Source organism: Diprion similis, chromosome 14, assembly GCF_021155765.1.
Source record: "Diprion similis isolate iyDipSimi1 chromosome 14, iyDipSimi1.1, whole genome shotgun sequence".
Lineage (NCBI taxonomy): Eukaryota > Metazoa > Arthropoda > Insecta > Hymenoptera > Diprionidae > Diprion > Diprion similis.
This window is the reverse complement of record NC_060118.1, coordinates 9,623,782-9,642,255: the sequence shown is the minus strand read 5'-3', so window position 1 is coordinate 9,642,255 and position 18,474 is coordinate 9,623,782. Positions and strand designations below refer to the sequence as shown.

Below are 18,474 nucleotides of genomic sequence, written 5' to 3'. Positions count from 1 at the left end.
AATAAAAATAAATTCGGTATAAATTTTAACAATCAAGTCTTTGCATTCTTCATTAAATATCTACCAAAACATTGTAGAACTAATTAGAAGTTGAAGTTATTTATTCGTATATTAAATGGATCGATAGCATTTTCCGTATTTACGAATGGCAGTTCAGCTTTAGAATCCGTCGCATAAAATTAAATTCTCTTTACAACAACTTGATGAATGCTCATACTTATTTCAGTTCACCGGATCAAAGCAGTTGTGAAATTGCAGATGTACATACATACTTTCGGAAATATTGCAGTACCATATGGATATTAGAAACGCGCTCGGATGATTAACCCGATAATTAAAATATATTCAGAAAAATATTTCTATAAAACTATTACTACAAATGCATATATAACAGCGTGTATAAAAAAGTGTTTTAAAATACTGATCACAAGCGGTATTTGAAAAAAAATGACCAAAAAAAAAAACCAAATACAATAATTTATAATTAAATAGTTATTAATAGAATAAAAATTTCACGTATTCAATCTTATTATATGCGGTTCCCAATCTATTACACTGAATTCTATAATACATGTGATATATACACCATATACTTCGGTTTTTAAGGATCCATCAATTGATCCAAGCCGTGAAAAATTTATTATTTGATGATTATATCAGTCTGAAAGAGAGTCCTCGGGTTAAGATTATTTTATATTATTCAACTTTAACGTAATAAGTTATACCCTGTCCTTCGGATTCAAGACCGTAAAATTACTTTCAATTCAATTTCTATGAGTAAAATGAAGAGTTGCAATGCTGGTGACGTCAATCCGTCAAAAAGAGTGAACCATAAATGATCTCTTTTCCCTGTTTTCGTCACAACATGCATATACATACACTTGTTCAGGTGGATTTCGCACCATCATTTCTTGACAAGAACTCTTGAATGAATGCGTTTCGCATCATTGGTGAGAAAATGATCTCTATGAGATAATAGTATTTGGCGTAAAATAACACTGGAGAATTTCAGACTCAGTTGAAATTAAGAATAAAATATGTTCAAAGTATTCGACAGACCAATTTAAACACAATTAGATGCTGACGCAAAATCATCGTTACCACTGTTAAGACTTTCATGACTTAATTTTGGCTCAACAATCATGTTCATCATCCGGAAATCGAAATGATAGCAAGAGTAACTGAAATATGATTTTACAATTACTCAAATAACGTGAAATTCACCTGTCATGTGTATTGTATATACATTTATGTAATAACAACATACAAAAGCAAAAGAAAAGCAAAAAAACAACCGTTAAAATAGTCCGATTTCTTTTTTAAGCTTAATCTGTTTCCACGCTGGAAGTCCTTGGAATACATCGTTCGTCATGCTGAACAATTTCTGTAAACAAGCACAACATATTTTCATAATATACAATGCAACATTTTAATCCAGTGTGCATATCTGTTGATATTATGAACTCAGATCTTCCGGAAATAATGCATTCACTACGGATTCCCGGTTGATAAAAACCGATTGCAGTTGCTTGTTGATGTTAAAGCCACTTCCAGATACCTATACATTTCATGACTCGCTTGAAACGTAATGCCTTTGCTTTATGATTTTTTCTTTGTGTAGAGAAAGAAAGAATATGAACCGAGCAATACAAATAAAATGACGGTCTTAATAAATTTATATTGTTCTGCGGGCTCATAGTACTTCTTTGACCAAGAGTTCCAATGTCCTTTATTCTACTGCATCAATGAGGTCAAGATTTCAATACTCTTCAGAGTGATACAAAATTCGAAATAGAAATAATGTTTCGATTGTTTGAAAAGTCCTACCTCAAAATCTTCCGGTGATAAATATAATTCCAGACGGGTTGGATCCACTCCTTGAGGCAGTGGCCTTTGCAATAATTCGGCAGGTGGATACGTGCTTTGTGTTAATTTGTCCAGTTCATTGTGTATGCTCAGTATTTCTCCTGGCTTGTGATCATCCTATTAACAAACGATGTTTCCTGGCTGCTTTTTTTTTCCTCCAAGTTATAAGACACAGCTGGTTATTCTAGAAATTTAATCGTACCTGCATATTCAACTCTGCTACGTCGTGGCGGGTTTCCCACATTGGAAACAGATTCCTGAACTCCAAGGGTTCCAGGCCAGCCCAGACCAGCGAAATGGGTAGTTGAGTCGAATCGGGGTGATTCGTTTGCCAATACTGGATAGCCGTTCTCATCGCAGCCCTTCGCTCAGATTGCCATCGTACAGCTCCGCTCCCGGTTTGATCATCGGCTCCGCTGTCTGGCCACCAGCCTTGCCAGAGCCAAATTTCATTCCCATTATCGAGCAAAAATAATGCTGGAAAAATAAATTCGTGGTACCAAAATTACAAAAACGATACTATTGAAAAGGTGTGATTATCCGACTTTTATTGGACATACGGATGCGCAACTTACCCGGTTGATTTACTTGGTACAATTCAACTTGCAGAAATGGATACGGAGTTGTGATATCGGCGCGATGGGCACAGAGCAGTTCGGTGGGCCTAAACTCCCCTGATATGCTTGACAAGTGAAAAAGCCTCGGTGTGTGGTCCATTAAATCGTTGTTTTCCAGAGACAAATATTCTTTCATCTCACTTTTATCAAGAGCTGTGGTACAAAATTAAGAAAGAATTAGTCTCACCCATCTTTTTGCCGAATGTCAGCAGGGATATTTCAAAAGTCACGGTCAGTTGAAAATCGATCAGTACCATTCAGAACTTCCTCAGGTTCGTGGCCCTCGATAACTTCGATTATGGCTATGCTGCTGTACGAAGTCAGCCCTGCTTCTTCAGGGCAATTGATTTTGAGCTTGTTAGCAGCATGTAATGCATTCTGGAAGTATATATATTTATATATATATATAGGTATATATAGGTTTTGAGTTACTGTGTAGAATTTCTGGCCAAAAAAATTACTTGATGGCAGGCTAGTTGATGCTTTTGATATAAGCCGCATCAATGAAAATACGTAAATTTGCTACATACTTCTCTGATGTGAGGGAGCGAGGCGCCTCCATGCCACACGTATAATTTCCCAGTATCACGATCAATTAAAACGAAGGAACACCGACTTCTTAAGCTTTCCATAGAGCAGGGCACTTCAATCAGCGATACTTCAGACTCAAGTGTACCTCGACAGATGTATAATCTGTGTCTTTCCTCCCTTTCTTTGTCCATTCTGTTTCCAACATGTACGATCATTCCTCCAGAAAATAGATTGAGGAAGGCAGATGGTTCGAAACCTTGAATGACTTGGATTTGAGGTCCTTTTTCATGATCCAGTTCGACAGTAAGCAGTGCTGCAGTTCCCTGTTCGTTCGGAGATGCTGTTTGTCCTTGCCATATAAAGTAAGCACAACGATCTCTTCCTATTGCCGAATACTTGGACGGCTGGCCACTCAGTTTGTTCCCTAAACATATTTAAATGTCATCAGAGGATATTTACAAGCAGGCTGCTAAAAATGTGAGTGAATTTTGGGAATTCATATCTCAACAACCAATCGTTCGATACCATTGAGATATATTTTATTCAAAAGTATGTAGATCCAGATTATTTTGCACATTTCGTTTATTAGAATTAAATGCATTGTTACTAATAATATTGTAAGCCATTTAAAAAATGGGTCAACCCATCAACTTTAAATTTGGAGACAGTACTCTTCGACAGATCATCCTTGTTGCCAAAATCCCAAATTTTTTTGTTCCAGATTAAAATTGGCATATTTTTTGTCAGTTTAATGATAAAAGTAGTGAATTGCGAACGAGAAATCAGATTTCGACTAAAAAAAGTCATTATAAAGAATTAAAATTAAAGAGATAAATAAAGAAACTTTCGATCATGGCAAAGAAGATTAATTATCCAAGAACTTTACCTGTTCATAAAATGAATATTTTTTCCTGTTTTCTACTAGTTTTCTTTCTCTGCGAGTGTTGCAGGGTTCATTTCTAATTCGGACATCAGCTTTCTTAATTCCTCATTATCCAAAATACCATGCAACCTACTCACCAGTAGTGGTAATCCTGTACGACCAGCGCACAATGTAACTATCTCCAGAATGAAATTGTCCCACAGAATTATTATTCAACAGAGTATGCGAATACTCGTCTATGTGCCATACAGTTGTGCTCAGCGTGGTGATGAGGTGGATTTTCCTTAGCTGGATTAAAAAAAAAAATCGCATCAATCTTCTCTACGGAATGATAGTTTTACACAAGGCTATCAATTTTTTCAAGCAGATTCACAGTTTTACACAATGAAAATCACGTATTATAAGAGTTTAAAATATACCTCTTTGTCGAACCACTCTTTTCCGCGGCCAAGGTGACTTCCTTCCAGCATCAAATCAACCGGCATTGTATTCGGCTCGATTATAAGACTGACGTTGAATGGCTGGACAGTGACGCTGCTGTCAGCCAACTCTTTACTGTCGTTATTTTTCGTCTGTATTACTTTTTTAAAGTCAGGCCAATCCAGAAATTTTTCTTTGAATAATACCGGCTCCATGTGCTGTGTCACTTTGAGTAAGAGACACCAATCGGGTCGCATAGATGCCTTATTTTCAACAGACCCGGATGTTTGACGTGCTCCTATTACAGAGGCCGCAGTTAACGGGCATACTGTACACTCGGAATAGTCGTAACCCTTTTTCCACAGTTCATTAGCCATGTCAAAAGCAAGTTTACGATTTGGTAAAGTAGCCAACTTGCCGTTCCAAATGTACATCTCGCTACCAAAATCGAATATAAAAATCTAGAGGCAGAACACAAAAATCAATATCAGGGAGATCTTCATACGCCGTGAGTAAGTGATCGTCAATTAGTACAAAAGAATCGTTCACCTTGTTAGGCTCCAACATTTCGATCTTTGGTATTACACCCCAAAAGCTTGTAAATGGAATCAATTCTTTATCGATTAGTTCATATACCATATTTGTCTTTATTACGACATTTTCATACAGTTCGTCTTCGTCCGGATGACCAGCTTTCGTTACTGAAAAATCGGATGTTAGAAGAATTTAATCTAGAATTATAGTATTTCTGGTGTATTTTCTAAAGAATAAAGTTCTGTAATTATTCACAACTCACCATCGATTACCTGATCATCAATACCAAGGAGGTTCCAAAACTTGGACGTGTCATTTCTTGAACAAGTAGACTTTTCTTCGCTAACTGTGATCACTTGACTCGCTGTACAACCGAACTCCTTGTTCTGCTGAATGGTCAACGCTATATCTGCACTCCGAGTTCGCTCAATGACATTGCTATACTTTCCTACATAGTTGTACACCTACAATAAAATAAACAACACGTTATACGGGCTATAATATTTCTGATACTTCCAAATTACCTTATCATATGAAAAAAAAAAAGGAGGAAAACACTAGTCAAGTATCGAGAGATTTATTCGACGTACCTCTGTTGGAGTAACTAATATATAGTTGTCACCGCTGTTGATACTGGATGCAATAGGTTCGACGAGTCTGACCTGCACATGTCGTCTTCCTTTCACAAGAATCAACATCAATTTTTTATAAGCGCATAGCGTTGATCCAGAGTTTTGTGCACACTCAGCTGCATTTCTTAATAATATAGCATTGAAGTCTTCGGTTGAGGCGAGGCCAGCCAATGCTTCAACCGCTAACGATGAAGATTTTGCCACTGTGTGAATAACAGCTAATATGTAATTTACGCAACGTTCAATAGTTGAATAAAAAACTACGGACAAAACGTACTCACACTTTTCAATGCTCAAATCTTTCATAATTCTCTCGGCAACGCCTGTTTTTACTTCGGTGTACTCCGTTCTGAGATCGGTGCGTGCTGCAAGTACTCGCAGCGGGTTTTTAGACTTTAGTCTTCGGCCTCTAGTCGGAACTGTTCTTCTCTGTACTAAACTGGAGGACAATAAGTAAAATAAATAATTGAAAATTGCAGGCACCAAGTCTTCGTAATCTTCCTACCACTTAAATTACCAATTTTAACAGTATTTTAAGGAGTTAAGAAAAGATTCGGGGATAAATTTTGCTACACTATCTTGTAGGAAAACTGTTACTGAAAATATTTGATTCCTGTTTTGTATGTAAAAGCCTTGTATATTATGATGACAAAACAAAAGTATGTTATTACTCGTGAATGCAGGATGACTCAAGCTCTACAACGTATACACTTTCAAATAACAGTTATCTTATCAAGCAATAAACGTCACCTATGTTTGGGTACATTCTTTTACAAGTAGTCGCCAGATTTTTGATTAGGATTTAGTTCTTTTTTTTTGCGTTGGTACAACACACATGAATAATAACACACGTATAGAAATGTTCTTTCTTAGGAATAAATAGAAACAGAAAATTGGTGAATAAGAATCAGTGAACAGGCGTGACATAAATCGTGGAACAAGTCAGATATTCGAAAAAAATTCATAAAATACAGGCAAATGAAGCAAATGGCTCAAGTTGCACAGAACCTGCAGCAGACAATTGTTACAGTCTTGACACTAGTCTTCCATAATTAGAGCCAATTAATACATTGCGAGTCACTGTTTAGCCATAGTTAGGAGCGAACTTGCTTTACCAGGAGAAACCAGGCCTCGACAATGTAGTTTTGCGTTTGAGAACAATTGGACCAGGCAAGTAATGCAGATATTTTTCAGGTATATGTATATCTTGAATAAAGACGACATGTTAAAGTGAATTGGCTGTACCGTCTGAATGGAAAGTTGGGCAGAGCGAGAATACTGTTTAAACAATCTCTGGTAATGTTATATTTTTTCCAATGATGATAAGCACGAATTATAAATCCCTAATGTGTACTAGCAACGATTCTGAACAAATTTGAATATCACAAGCTAAGATTTCAACAATTTGAGAAAAAGTTTTACAATTATAATATTCAGAATGCTTAAACTTTGGTGTTTTTGATCAGGTTGTAACATTTACAGACCTACTTTTCAGCTGACTAGAAGTCAACATGTCTTACATTGTAGTACAGCTGTAAAGCACAACAATGTAATTGTTGACGACCAATAGTTTTACCCACTACAGGGATAAGTACGTGTCAAATTTTTGCTTATAATCATAAAATGTTTTCTTAAATTATTGTTTTCAGCTACTGTTATTCAAATATGCTTAGTAGGGATTCAAATGGTTTATTCATGGTTTACCATGCTTTTCAAACGCAAGATAAAACATAATATGAATGCTAAGAAATATTACACATGCTACGTTGATGAACATAAAATTATGCCTTAATCCAGAAATAGTTAGTCGGACTCATATCGCAGGCACAGGCTTTACATCGTACAACACACACCTGCTGAAACACTCGAACACTAAACAGACAACAGGAATACTGACAAAAATACTAGTTCTGATTACATATATTGACGACTGTTGGCTCACTTCATATCCACCTACAATATTGAGAACCATCACCATCTCTAGACTGTTTACCTGCCAAAAACACGGAGAGAATAAAACAACGCGAATAAGTCTTCGTCCCATAAAATTCAATATCTTAGAAAATAACTATTAATTGCAAATGTTGCTTTGACATTCGAAGGTAATTCGTTGTAAATATTGGTTAAAGAACAGTATAAAAAAGCCAGCGACATGGTTTACTTACAGACAAAGAAGTGTAGTGATAGCATATAATAGTTTAAAGCTACTGTGAAGAAAACAATGATAGTTACTATATCGAGTAAAATAAAGACTTACAGTTCAGAATGCGACTTGATGACGTCGAAGTCACTTTCATTTAAGTCGATATATTCCTCGTCACATCGTGTCGCCGAAACACCACTGAAAAATGTGCTAAAATTCAGGTCATCGGTTTGTGGGACGGAAACAGTAAGATCAGAATGTTGCTGAGATGGTCCAATTTTTTCAACTGAAAATAGAAACATTTCAGGACAATTGGCAAGGTGCAAAAGTCTGTTAGCACAAAACAAACAACACGTTGAAAAACATATACGCACAATGCAAAGTTAATGGCGATGAAAACTCACCGTCGACAATTCTTCGAGTAGACAAAGTTCTCTTGAACGTAGTAACAGATTCGGTGCTAGTGACGTTTTCGGTAGTTTTTCCTGCAGATTCTCAACAAAAAATTTGTTGTAATAAGTTATTTTTCATTCCTAGGAGAAAGAATTTTACACTACTCTTGATAGATATTTTACAAGTAGAAAGTACATTGATAACTTGAACGTTGAGTAATTACCTTTCTCCACTCTAAAACGTTCCGCTCTAGGTAATTTTTTTCCTCTGCTCGATTCGTTTTCAATTGCCTGAATGAGAGGTGAAGATACGGTGGAACAAAAACCCTCTGAGTGATCAACTTTCATCTTTCCATATATGGAATATTGAACGGCATCTGTTGCGGCTACTCTTCTCCTCCATTTTTCCGACGCAGTTTCTAATTTTTCCAGGCGGTCAGCCAACTTTCCCTGCTTCACCGCTGAATCCGATCTGTGTAGAACGTTACCATCCGTCGAATCCTGAGCAAAACGCGATACACTGATTAACACTTTTTCTATAAGAAGAATTTCAGTTCGATTCTTTCGATACACACTTTTTCATTACATGGCGTGGCAGGTGGGTAAAGGTTGGTATCGCAAGGAAATTTATGTTTCCATTTTGTACTTCCATTCTGCTCGAGGGCTGCTAACCGATTCGCTATGCTTATGCTACGAATTTCCATGGAATGCACTTCCTGGACTAATCTTGTCATGGTGACGCTTGCGTCAGTCGGTATAATTCTAGAATCTAAGTCCTCCGTTGTGTCTTTCGTCAAAGGCTGCTGTTCAACCCTGTTAATTGTGTTGGACATGACATTTTTCCTGCAAGAATTGATAGTCATAAGCTGGCCTCACGAAACGATATCACATCGGAACGGATACTCACTTTTTCCGTTCGGACAATGACTTATCTCGTGACCGAGAATCGTCTCTCTTGCGCAATCCACCGCTGAATTTTTTATCCACTTTTGATTTAGTCTTCTGTTCTGAAATACGCGAAGTGTCGGTTGTCACTGTCTGTGTTTTTTTCCTCAAATATTTATGAACCACTTGTTTATTCAATCGTTCGTTGTTCCTCCTAAAGCTTGGTTCAATTTGATTTACCAATCTCGTCGATTTGTTTCTAATTGTCACGATGCTCTCTTTTGATTTGTTAGTATCTTCTGTCAACGATGTTCTGACAATAGAGCTTGAAGTATTGTTGCCATCACTATCAAACTCTACAATATCAGTCAGTGCTTCGACTGGCTTCCGGAGAGAATTACTCTTCTGCAAAGGGCCAGTCACACTATCGGCATGCTTAGATGACACGATAATTTTACGATCTTTTAATACTGTTTGCAACACTGCGGAATCACTTTTTTCAATGGATTCTATTTGTTGCCGTTCGTCGTCATCAGTCACTGTATTAAAACCGGATATTTCCTGAATCGGTTCTTCTGCAAAGAATAAATAACAATAACAAAATGTGAGGAATGAGTGTTTTTATTAAACACATCAGTCACTACCAGTGAAACGGTTATTCGATATGGTTCGTCGAATTATGAAATCCGTTAATGGAATGAGAAAAGAGACTACAGAATAATGCATCGTGGATCAGTGAATCATGTTTGTTTTGACACGACTTACCTCGTCGTTCGAACATTGAATGACGATAGTTGTAATGAGCGAGGGATTTTGGTAAGGCAGCTTCCAATTCTTCTGAAGTTACAGGTTGAGTTCTGGCACGAGATGTAATCCAATTCTTTCTTGCTGACCTACCGCTGTTGTAGAGCATATTTTTTTCGTTGATTGCCTTCTCCGTCGCAATTTTTTCATTGAATAACTTGACTCGTTCGGCCAGAGTTAATTTTGATGGGTCTGATTCATCGCTGTGAACATTTTTAGATTCAATTCTAGCTGCAGAGATGGTGCGGTCATTACTCGTGTTGGTGGTTTTCTGATCAGGAGATCCCTTGCTGATCACAGGCTGTGCGTTGACTCGTTTTGGCGATCCCTGTTTATCGGCTATCTTGGAATGATCCAGAGTTCGCAAAGTTCTTTGAGATGTAGAACGAGTGGACTTTTTTTTCAAAGGTGAACGAGGATTTTCCTCGACTGCCTTAAGACGCGAAGACGTTCGAAGCTCGCTATTGGCCCGGAGCATTGAGGCCTGCTCTTTGATGTCAGACTTCCTTGAATGTCCCACTTCCTCATGTTTCAGACCTGACACTTTATCGATCTTCCTGACGTTGGCGGTTGATGTTGAAGACTGTGTCCTACCTAACGTCGAGCTTGCTGAAATATCCCCAGAATTTTTTCTTCCCTTAGGAACTCTCGTCGATGTCTTACTAATATTCTCTCGTTTCCCGGACATTGTGACTAGCGAAATGAAATTGTATCTCGACTTATCTAAACATTTTCAAGGGGTCAAGATCTATGCGCTATAAACTCGAGTCCTGGTTTCATTTAAATAAAGAAGTCGAGATCGTCGAATTTCTACTGCATGCTTTGACGACTTTTCTGGCCAACACACTGAAATACAAAATTCGCTAAGCTTAATTTAGCTGAGTCGACATCTTATTTTATCACATACAAAATCATATGTATACAAAGAACTCAATTAAAGCCAATATCAAATCACGCCAATAACGGGAAATCAAGAAGCAAAACTGAACATTATTTTATGCTGCGTGCGTTGAACGAAAAAGTCAAAACACTGAGGTATACCAAAATAAACTTGAGAATCGGAAAATTGAATCACCCGTTTCTTAGAGAGTTGGCTGGTGTTTTTTTATACATATACTATAGTTATATAACATCTAAAGAACATACGGCAGTGTGTACAGAATGAGAAAAAGGGACGGGCATGCTACTTTGAGAGAGCGTTTGAAAAGGTTTGTAGAATAAAATCCCATGACACTGCAGAGTTGTCGCAAAGTATTCTAGTGCTGCGTTATTCGTCTGGCCGTCAGAAAGATCAGGTCAGTGTAACGCATCTTCAGAATGCAACACAAAACACATTGTTATAGTCATTACCTTCGATCGACATTACGATGACTAAAAAATTTCAGCCTGGCTTTCACTATTATTGAATTTTACATGGATGGTAGAAGCTGGAGTGTAGCTATACAGCCCTCACATTCCAACTTACACAGCGCTAATATTATGCAAATTTGACAAGAGAATAAATTGCAAGCAGCTCCAAGTGAGACACTGAATACCATCGACTCTGATTGTCAACGCGATTAAATGTGGTTCGACTCTTTGACCACAAAGTCGGCAACCTACATGCAACAAAACTTTAACAAACACATATTTAGTAACAGTAGATTCCAACTGACATCTGCAGAAGATTTGTGATGAATGTACTACATCAGTGAAAACCGTTGGTCACTTTGTATGCTGTACATATACGAATGAACGAGTCACACTCAAGGATATATTTTCACAGGATAAGCCTCTGTTTACGTACTAAACTTGCTTCAGAAAGCTATAGTTGTTGTCTGGTCTCATTATTAGTACAGGAGCGTTGTTACTTAAATATGTTAGGCAAAAGTTACGGTCCAAGGTTTCCCCAAGTGTTGATATGATTCAAGGAAAACAATTAGCTATGCAGCAAAAGATTAAAGCGTTGTCCAATAGCCACCAAGCAATATAGAAAAAGGAAAAAACAGTAGGAACACAGATAGTAGCCAACGTCGACAGGTTTACAGATATTAGGCTGTCAGTTTGAAGAAAAAAAGGATCAAAATGATAACATCGATGTCTAAAAAAGCAGATGAAATTAATATACAGCAAATAGGAATTGGGAATTAATATTGTTCATTAACATTTACATGAGAGAAAAAATTATTCAGCGGACGGTAAGTCGTTTTCTTATTCGATCACTAGAATGAATTTTTTCTTACGACTTTTATAATCAACGTTGATTCAAATTAGCAGGTATAAAATTATTTATTTGCGATTTCGCAACCGTTTTGACAGTAATTAAAAACTAGCGAATTGAGAAATTTGGAAGACAAATTCGAACCTCAGATAATTTTCACAGTAAATGTATGTAGTATCATTTTTTATTTATGAAATGAAAGATTACAGATTATATAAATGTCGTAATGATATAATATGGTATGTCACTTAATATATTGTAGAATAAATAATTTAAAAAAACATATAAACTGCGTTACAAATATGGATATGCAGGTAGCAATATCCAATCCAATGCGGACAATTTCCCTCTGGAAATGGAACGTGTTTCTAACTGGCATTTCAATGGATCGTTTGATCAGGCAGTTATATCCTGGCAAAATTTCTTTTCTTCGCATCATAATTTCATCCATTTTGGTAATTCGTTGTTTAATCCACGAACAACGTGCAAACGACTATCCCTGACGCATCCAGCATTTTCTCACCTAACGACATTCAAGACCTGAAATAATTCCAACTTTCAATTCATCTTCGAATCGGACAGTAATGAGGAATAAAATTATTACAATGCTATTTTTAGTCTCATTTTAATTTTAGTAGGAATTTCGACAGATTTATTTTCAAAAGGTGTTAATGTTTCGAATGTTTCAACAATTCTTTCACAGCGAGAAGTTTTCTTAATTTAGCAGCCAAACTAAGATACGAAGAGACATTATTTTTGTAATGAAATTACATAACAGCGACTGACTATCCATGGTATTCCAATATACTATACATAAGTATAGTTAGCATAAGTTACATACCTATCAGGTATTTTCAAAATAGTTGTAGGTACGCCATGCAAGGACTCTCTACATTGAGGCGAGACGAAGTTTTGAGGAAAGTCGGAGATTCGTTTAGATATGAATTTGCAGCCAAATCTCTCCTGTCGTGTGTCGTTGAAATAAACTGATTCCAGCGATCTTCGTTTGCTGAGTATGCTCAGCAGCTCGCTCTCGCCATCCGATGTATAAATATGTTCGACAGACTGTGCTCTCTTTCTAAATAACAGATCCTTTGAATGAACACAGTTTGCATCCCGTTTGCAAGCTATCAAATCCTCGTCACATCTAAATAAATTATATTGTTTCAAAATTGGTCGCGTGTTATCACAGTTCCACGAATCTCTGGACAAAGATCGTGTCAGACAATTTCTCAGCATTGACAACTTTTTTGGGGAAAGTACAGCCGTGACGGAATCGCAGCCCGAACGATCCAGTGATTGTTTTTGCAGCGATTTGAGTATCGTTTTCTTTGGTCTCTCGTCTGATTCTTCACATTCAAGACTCGACTTCTTCTTAAGTATCGGTCGCGGTTCAAGTGAAACGGATTCGCACGAGAGCGAATCCTCTCGGCTATGTTTTTTTTTCAATATAGGTCTGACTTCGGATATCTCAACCATATCCGACCCTCCGACAGTCGTTTTTGGCACAAAATTTGCAACGTTAAAATGGGGTCCGGCATGTATCTCACTGATATTGCCCCAAGATTTTCTCTTCAAGATTCCTTGTGGTTCGTTGGAGCCAGCAAAATTATTACACTCGCGTTCGCCTTCTCTTAATACGTTGTGTTTCAATATAGAAGTAGGATGCGGATCTGGACTCTGTGCTCGCCTGACTATTTCGTCGAGAGACGACCTTCTTTGATGTTTCAATATCGGCTTGAAATCGGAGCAATTTGTTTTGGCTATCGATACATCAGGGGAGCAACTTCGGCGTCGTATTATCTGGCTCTCATCTAAGCTGCTTCGTTTCTTCAAAATACCGTGCCTCTTGGATGAAAAATCTATGACCGACGGTGAGAAAGTGACAGGCACTGGGTGGGATGTGTGAGATTGATTATGATCAGTCTGATTGTGGTCGGAAGTTTTGTGTTTCAAAATTGACGCTGTCGGTTGGGCTTGACGATGCATGGAATTAGCTTCCGAGTAATAATCGTTCTGTTTTTTCAAGATCGAACATTTGTTAAGCGACACTTGCGGCACATGGACGTAAACTGCTGTACGTTCGAAGTTCCCGAGCAGAGCATGGGTAGACACCGAAGGTATGCAAGAAGATAATGCCTGCGGTAAGACGGAATGCAGTCTTAAGATTGAAGGCGGACTGGCAGTGGAACTCCATCGCTCTGCGCGCTCCATAATCTCTCTTGTAAACAAAATCTCAGCTTCTATTCCTCATAAAACTTCTCTTTGTCGTTCAGGCACACCACTACTGTAAACATCGAAATAATTTCTTTTTAACGCTGCTATAGGTCTTTTCACATATAACGCATGTTTTACGTATCTCACATGCATTATGATCACTTTCAGTCTCCCCAAACAAATATCTATTTTTCATAACGATAGAACCACGAATTCCTATGCCACAGTTTATCCACTTTTCGAGTCGAGGAATATTCTAATGCGTAAATCATGCGTCGTTCAAGTTTCCTAGTTTATACTCTTTTCAAATATCGTATTCAACCGTAGAAAAGTAGGAAAGATGATTGAATTTACTGACTGCCATTTTTCTTCATCAGAAAGTTAAAAACATTCAGAAAAACAATTTTGTCGCACGTATTTTGAGACGAAGTGAACGTACTCACCTTGTGCAGCCTTTAGGGCGATGCAACATTTGTGATTTACTAATTCGTGTATTTTTAATAGTGAGAAAGACATTTGTGTGAGGAGATTGTTGTATGGTAAGACATTTTGTGTATAATATGATTTACACAAACCCTATAATCACTGGTTGGATAAATTTCTTAAATGTGTCGCAAGGTGACCACAGAAAAAATGCAAATACGAATAGATTCCAATAAAAGTCAAGTATGCACTTGAATGTGTATTTCGTACCGATCAAAGGATCTGTTTCAGTTTTTCAAATCATCTTTACACAAATGTGCTGAGCTTAACTAATACTTTTGTCGAAATGCTATAACGAAAAAAAAAAAATAATAAAAAAAAAAAAAATCAAAGTCAACTAAAAATAAATAGAACTTCGTTAAATAGAATACATTTCTGATTGTTTATTACAGAAGTAAGAGTAAGTTGTGTATCACTGAAAAGAGGTTGAATCATTTATAATGTCCGTAAGTTATGTTAATTGAGAAAAACAATAAGAATGCTGAAGATAGTAAAAGCAAAATATACAGGAAGAAGATAACGATATACTTGCACAATAAAATATAACAGTTGGAAAATAAAGAATGCGTCATATTTTCATTCTCATTTCTTTTTACAATTAGAATTAGGATAAGTTGACTCAACATCTCATTCTGCGAATTAGCGAAGATAACAGCTACTATCGAAGAATTCTTAACAGAAAGCGATATTTTTGTCTATCGCATGATGCGAACCTGATTTATTAGTTAGCGTAACATCTATATTGGCTGTGAACTCAAAGTTAGGAAAATATCATGTATCATCCAGGATTGACAGTCTTTACGAAATTGTTTCGTATTTAAAACAGATGTTTATTGAGTAAATTAGTATTTAATGCTTTTGTGAAATACTTTTCCGTAATATGCATACATGTGCATAACACAATGTATCCTCTTAAAAAAAAAAACTATGTGACCCGTATTAAGTGAAGCTGTTAGATAAAATGAATAAATGACTGCTAAGCTTGCGATGAGTAAGCGATCGAGGGATTATATTAATGCAGCAGTGAAGTAAGCCAGCTTGAACGAATTAATCTTTTGATATTGATTCTGTTCTAATTATTATTGCTTGGGCTACGAACAGAGTGATTTTGTTACACCAAATCCGTGTGATTGATTGGATAAACTAATTTTTTACTATTGTGAATGGAAACTATTCAGTACGTTGCCAGAAAATCATTGAATAAAGATGAAGACATCTTTGCGCGTTGTTATGATTATTTTTAAATTTTTACACAGCTTAATTGTTAGATAAAAGGGATAAAGGATAAAACAGTTCATTTAAGAGACATATGTCGCAGAAACATAGACAGACAATACAACCCCTCGATTAATAAGTAGTTCAAGACAAACAAAAAGCTTGATAAATACCTCAACTTACATCACGTAATAGCTACACAATATTTCTTATTGTTGTAATAACAATATCACAAGAAGAAAGATATTAAAACCTTGAGAAACATTTAGACTTTGGTATAAAATGGTATAAAATTGCTCGACGTCGACTAGGTACCATTAATGTACACAAATATCCAAATTAAATCACTTCAACAGCTGAATGATCGTGATAGGAAACGCATAAAAATAAAATTCTGAGTATTTGTTACCAGCAACGTAACCGCCCGTATATTATTACCATAGTTTGTGGAGTCTACAAGACTCGAGCTTAAGACTAAATTATTTTTATGAGATATTTCTGCTGCTGCAATTAAGAAACATGTCGCAATTGATTTTTGAAGACTCGCGAATTTCTCTTCAGTGATAACATCCAAATTAATCGCAACTCTCTGCTAATGAGAAACCCCAAAGTCTCTCTAAGCTCTGATTAAGATGCCACACTCAATTACAATTATCAATGAAAAAGGAATCGCAGAATATCATGGGATGTTTTTCATATTTACTTAAAATCGATAAGAGTCCATGGTTTAATCGCCTGATCAAATCAGCCTAAAGTATCATGCCCAAGCTCAATCTGTATTTCTGTATCTATGCCTAAAGTGCAAACAATTGTAATTGAACAAAGTCTATGTACCAGATATCAGATAACAGATTGACGCACAATTCTATACGTCGGATAATTTTATTTCAGGAATGAGTAAATACTTTCTCATTCTTAGCTCAGCCGTTGTAGAAAAATATTATCAACGTTGGCGGTCAGGGTTCAAAGTGAATCCATTACTATAGTTACAGATATGCATTGATATCGAACTTTAAAGAAATGATACTACATCGGAAAAAAGTAAAATAAATAAATAAATATAAATAACTGAACAGGTAGGAAGAAGCTTAAGAATTGTAATGTCGTTGACCGAACTAACTGCTGAAACTCTAATCACTTAGGACAATTTTCCGTTCCTATACAGCGCATTGATACATTAACGATTGGTTTCAACAGTAGCAGTAATTCACAAGATAAAATTGTGGATACGCCGCTAGGATTATCTTGGTTTCTTGGTAGAATATTTCTTATAATTTCATCCACTTACCTAGCTTGAGACGATGACGACTGTGTTGTAGCTTCGGTCAGACAACGCTCTGCAAAGAAATTGGTATGAGAAAAACTGTCTTGTTTTAAACAAAAGAGACATGATTCTATGCTTTTGAAAAAGAGTTTATTCACAGTCTAGCTCAACTAGCAACGATTATGTATCATTTTCATTCTTAATCTTAGAATCAATGTCACCAATTTGCTGTATTTCATTTATTTATAATAATATTCATACATCGATTCGAGTACTTATTTTTAAGGCAAAATTGATTTCAACTGATCAAATTTTTCGTAAACTACTTAATTGACAAGCTATCTGCACGATTTTGATTTTTACTACAAATTGGGAGAAAGATCTCGATGAATGGTGGATACTCTCAATCTTTTATTTTTATAAATTTTGATTGTTTTGTTTACATTAACTGAACGAGCCAATTTCTGATAGCTCAGATTTTTGGATAGATTTGTTAACGAAGCCAACAGTGAGAGATTGAAAAGAATTTGGCCGTAAAATCCAACAATTTGTCGCTGCAGCCTGTGCAAGAATTGAGTCTGATATTTTGTCTTGTAGAGTGCGACTAGCTAGGTTACAATTGATTAATGTTGTTTAGTATGGTGGTAGAATATACCTGCAAAGTGAAAAATCTTTTTTGCACAGTTGAGAATCGTTGTAAATGATAAGAAATAAAGAAATTATAAAGACAGACGAAATACAAGATGATGGAGAAAGGTTACGAGGCAGGTAAAGAGTGAATAAACAAGTATAATGTTAAATGTACGAGATGTTGAAAGACGCCTTAAATGGAGCAGCCAGCCAAGTAAGGAATTTTCGCGTCCCAGATATTGAATTAAGAGATAAACCATAACCATACGCGTAAGTCGGTGGGTGTATGTATACACATAGCTTGTAAGGTAACAATGGAAGTTGAATGAATAATTACAAAGTGTGATACGAACCAATGAGCGAAGTTTATGATCGAACCCGATTTCGGAGTGTAAAATTTATTAAAAATAAACCAAACACAAATGTCACTTTCGGTATGATAAATACGGTACAACTCACCAATATTCGCCCAATCACCTCGCAACGTTATACACGTTATGTTTAGTTATATTCGCGACACTGGCGAGGCGACACTTTCCACAAGCCAACCAATAACATGCCATGGACAAAGGAAACTTCCAGACAATCCAGCTTCGTTATTTTTTTTTATCCTACTCTAAGGGTGCATTCCGAAATTAGCTGACAGCGTTAAAAACTCCCTAGGACAGAGGCAAAGCGACCCATAAACTCGCCGGCACAAAAGAGATAAAAGATTGTTGACAGCACTGAGAGCTAATTTCGGAACGTACCCTAAGTGT

The 18,474-nt window shown here is 36.5% G+C and overlaps 1 protein-coding gene across 4 annotated transcripts; it reads right to left on the bottom strand.

Annotated features, from left to right (window-relative positions):
• Nucleotides 1-504: 504 nt before the first annotated feature.
• LOC124415002 (supervillin-like) lies at nucleotides 505-18,272 on the bottom strand. Of its 4 annotated transcripts, none has more exons than XM_046896224.1 (20): nucleotides 18,176-18,272; nucleotides 17,111-17,159; nucleotides 9,669-10,553; nucleotides 8,926-9,478; nucleotides 8,594-8,861; nucleotides 8,243-8,519; nucleotides 8,031-8,120; nucleotides 7,741-7,912; nucleotides 5,765-5,922; nucleotides 5,442-5,686; nucleotides 5,114-5,315; nucleotides 4,867-5,018; nucleotides 4,317-4,778; nucleotides 4,035-4,185; nucleotides 3,014-3,438; nucleotides 2,738-2,861; nucleotides 2,442-2,636; nucleotides 2,069-2,343; nucleotides 1,828-1,983; nucleotides 505-1,384 (listed from the first exon to the last, which is right to left on the bottom strand). In XM_046896224.1, the coding sequence occupies exons 3-20, from the start codon at nucleotides 10,393-10,395 to the stop codon at nucleotides 1,298-1,300; spliced, it is 4,719 nt and encodes a 1,572-aa protein (XP_046752180.1). In that variant the 5' UTR covers nucleotides 10,396-10,553; nucleotides 17,111-17,159; nucleotides 18,176-18,272; the 3' UTR covers nucleotides 505-1,297. The 4 variants fall into 4 exon arrangements, with proteins under 4 accessions (XP_046752180.1, XP_046752181.1, XP_046752183.1 ...); XM_046896225.1 differs by having other exon boundaries at nucleotides 18,070-18,186; XM_046896227.1 differs by lacking the exon at nucleotides 9,669-10,553 and having other exon boundaries at nucleotides 8,031-8,111; nucleotides 8,926-9,025.
• Nucleotides 18,273-18,474: the final 202 nt, after the last annotated feature.

Coding starts and splice junctions, on each gene's coding strand:
- LOC124415002 (XM_046896224.1), bottom strand. CDS start 10,395: ATGTCCGGGAAACGAGAGAATATTAGTAAGACATCGACGAGAGTTCCT. Junction 4,779..4,866: donor AAATGTTGGAGCCTAACAAG/GTGAACGATTCT, acceptor TTCTGCCTCTAG/ATTTTTATATTCGATTTTGG. Junction 2,637..2,737: donor ACCTGAGGAAGTTCTGAATG/GTACTGATCGAT, acceptor TTTGTACCACAG/CTCTTGATAAAAGTGAGATG.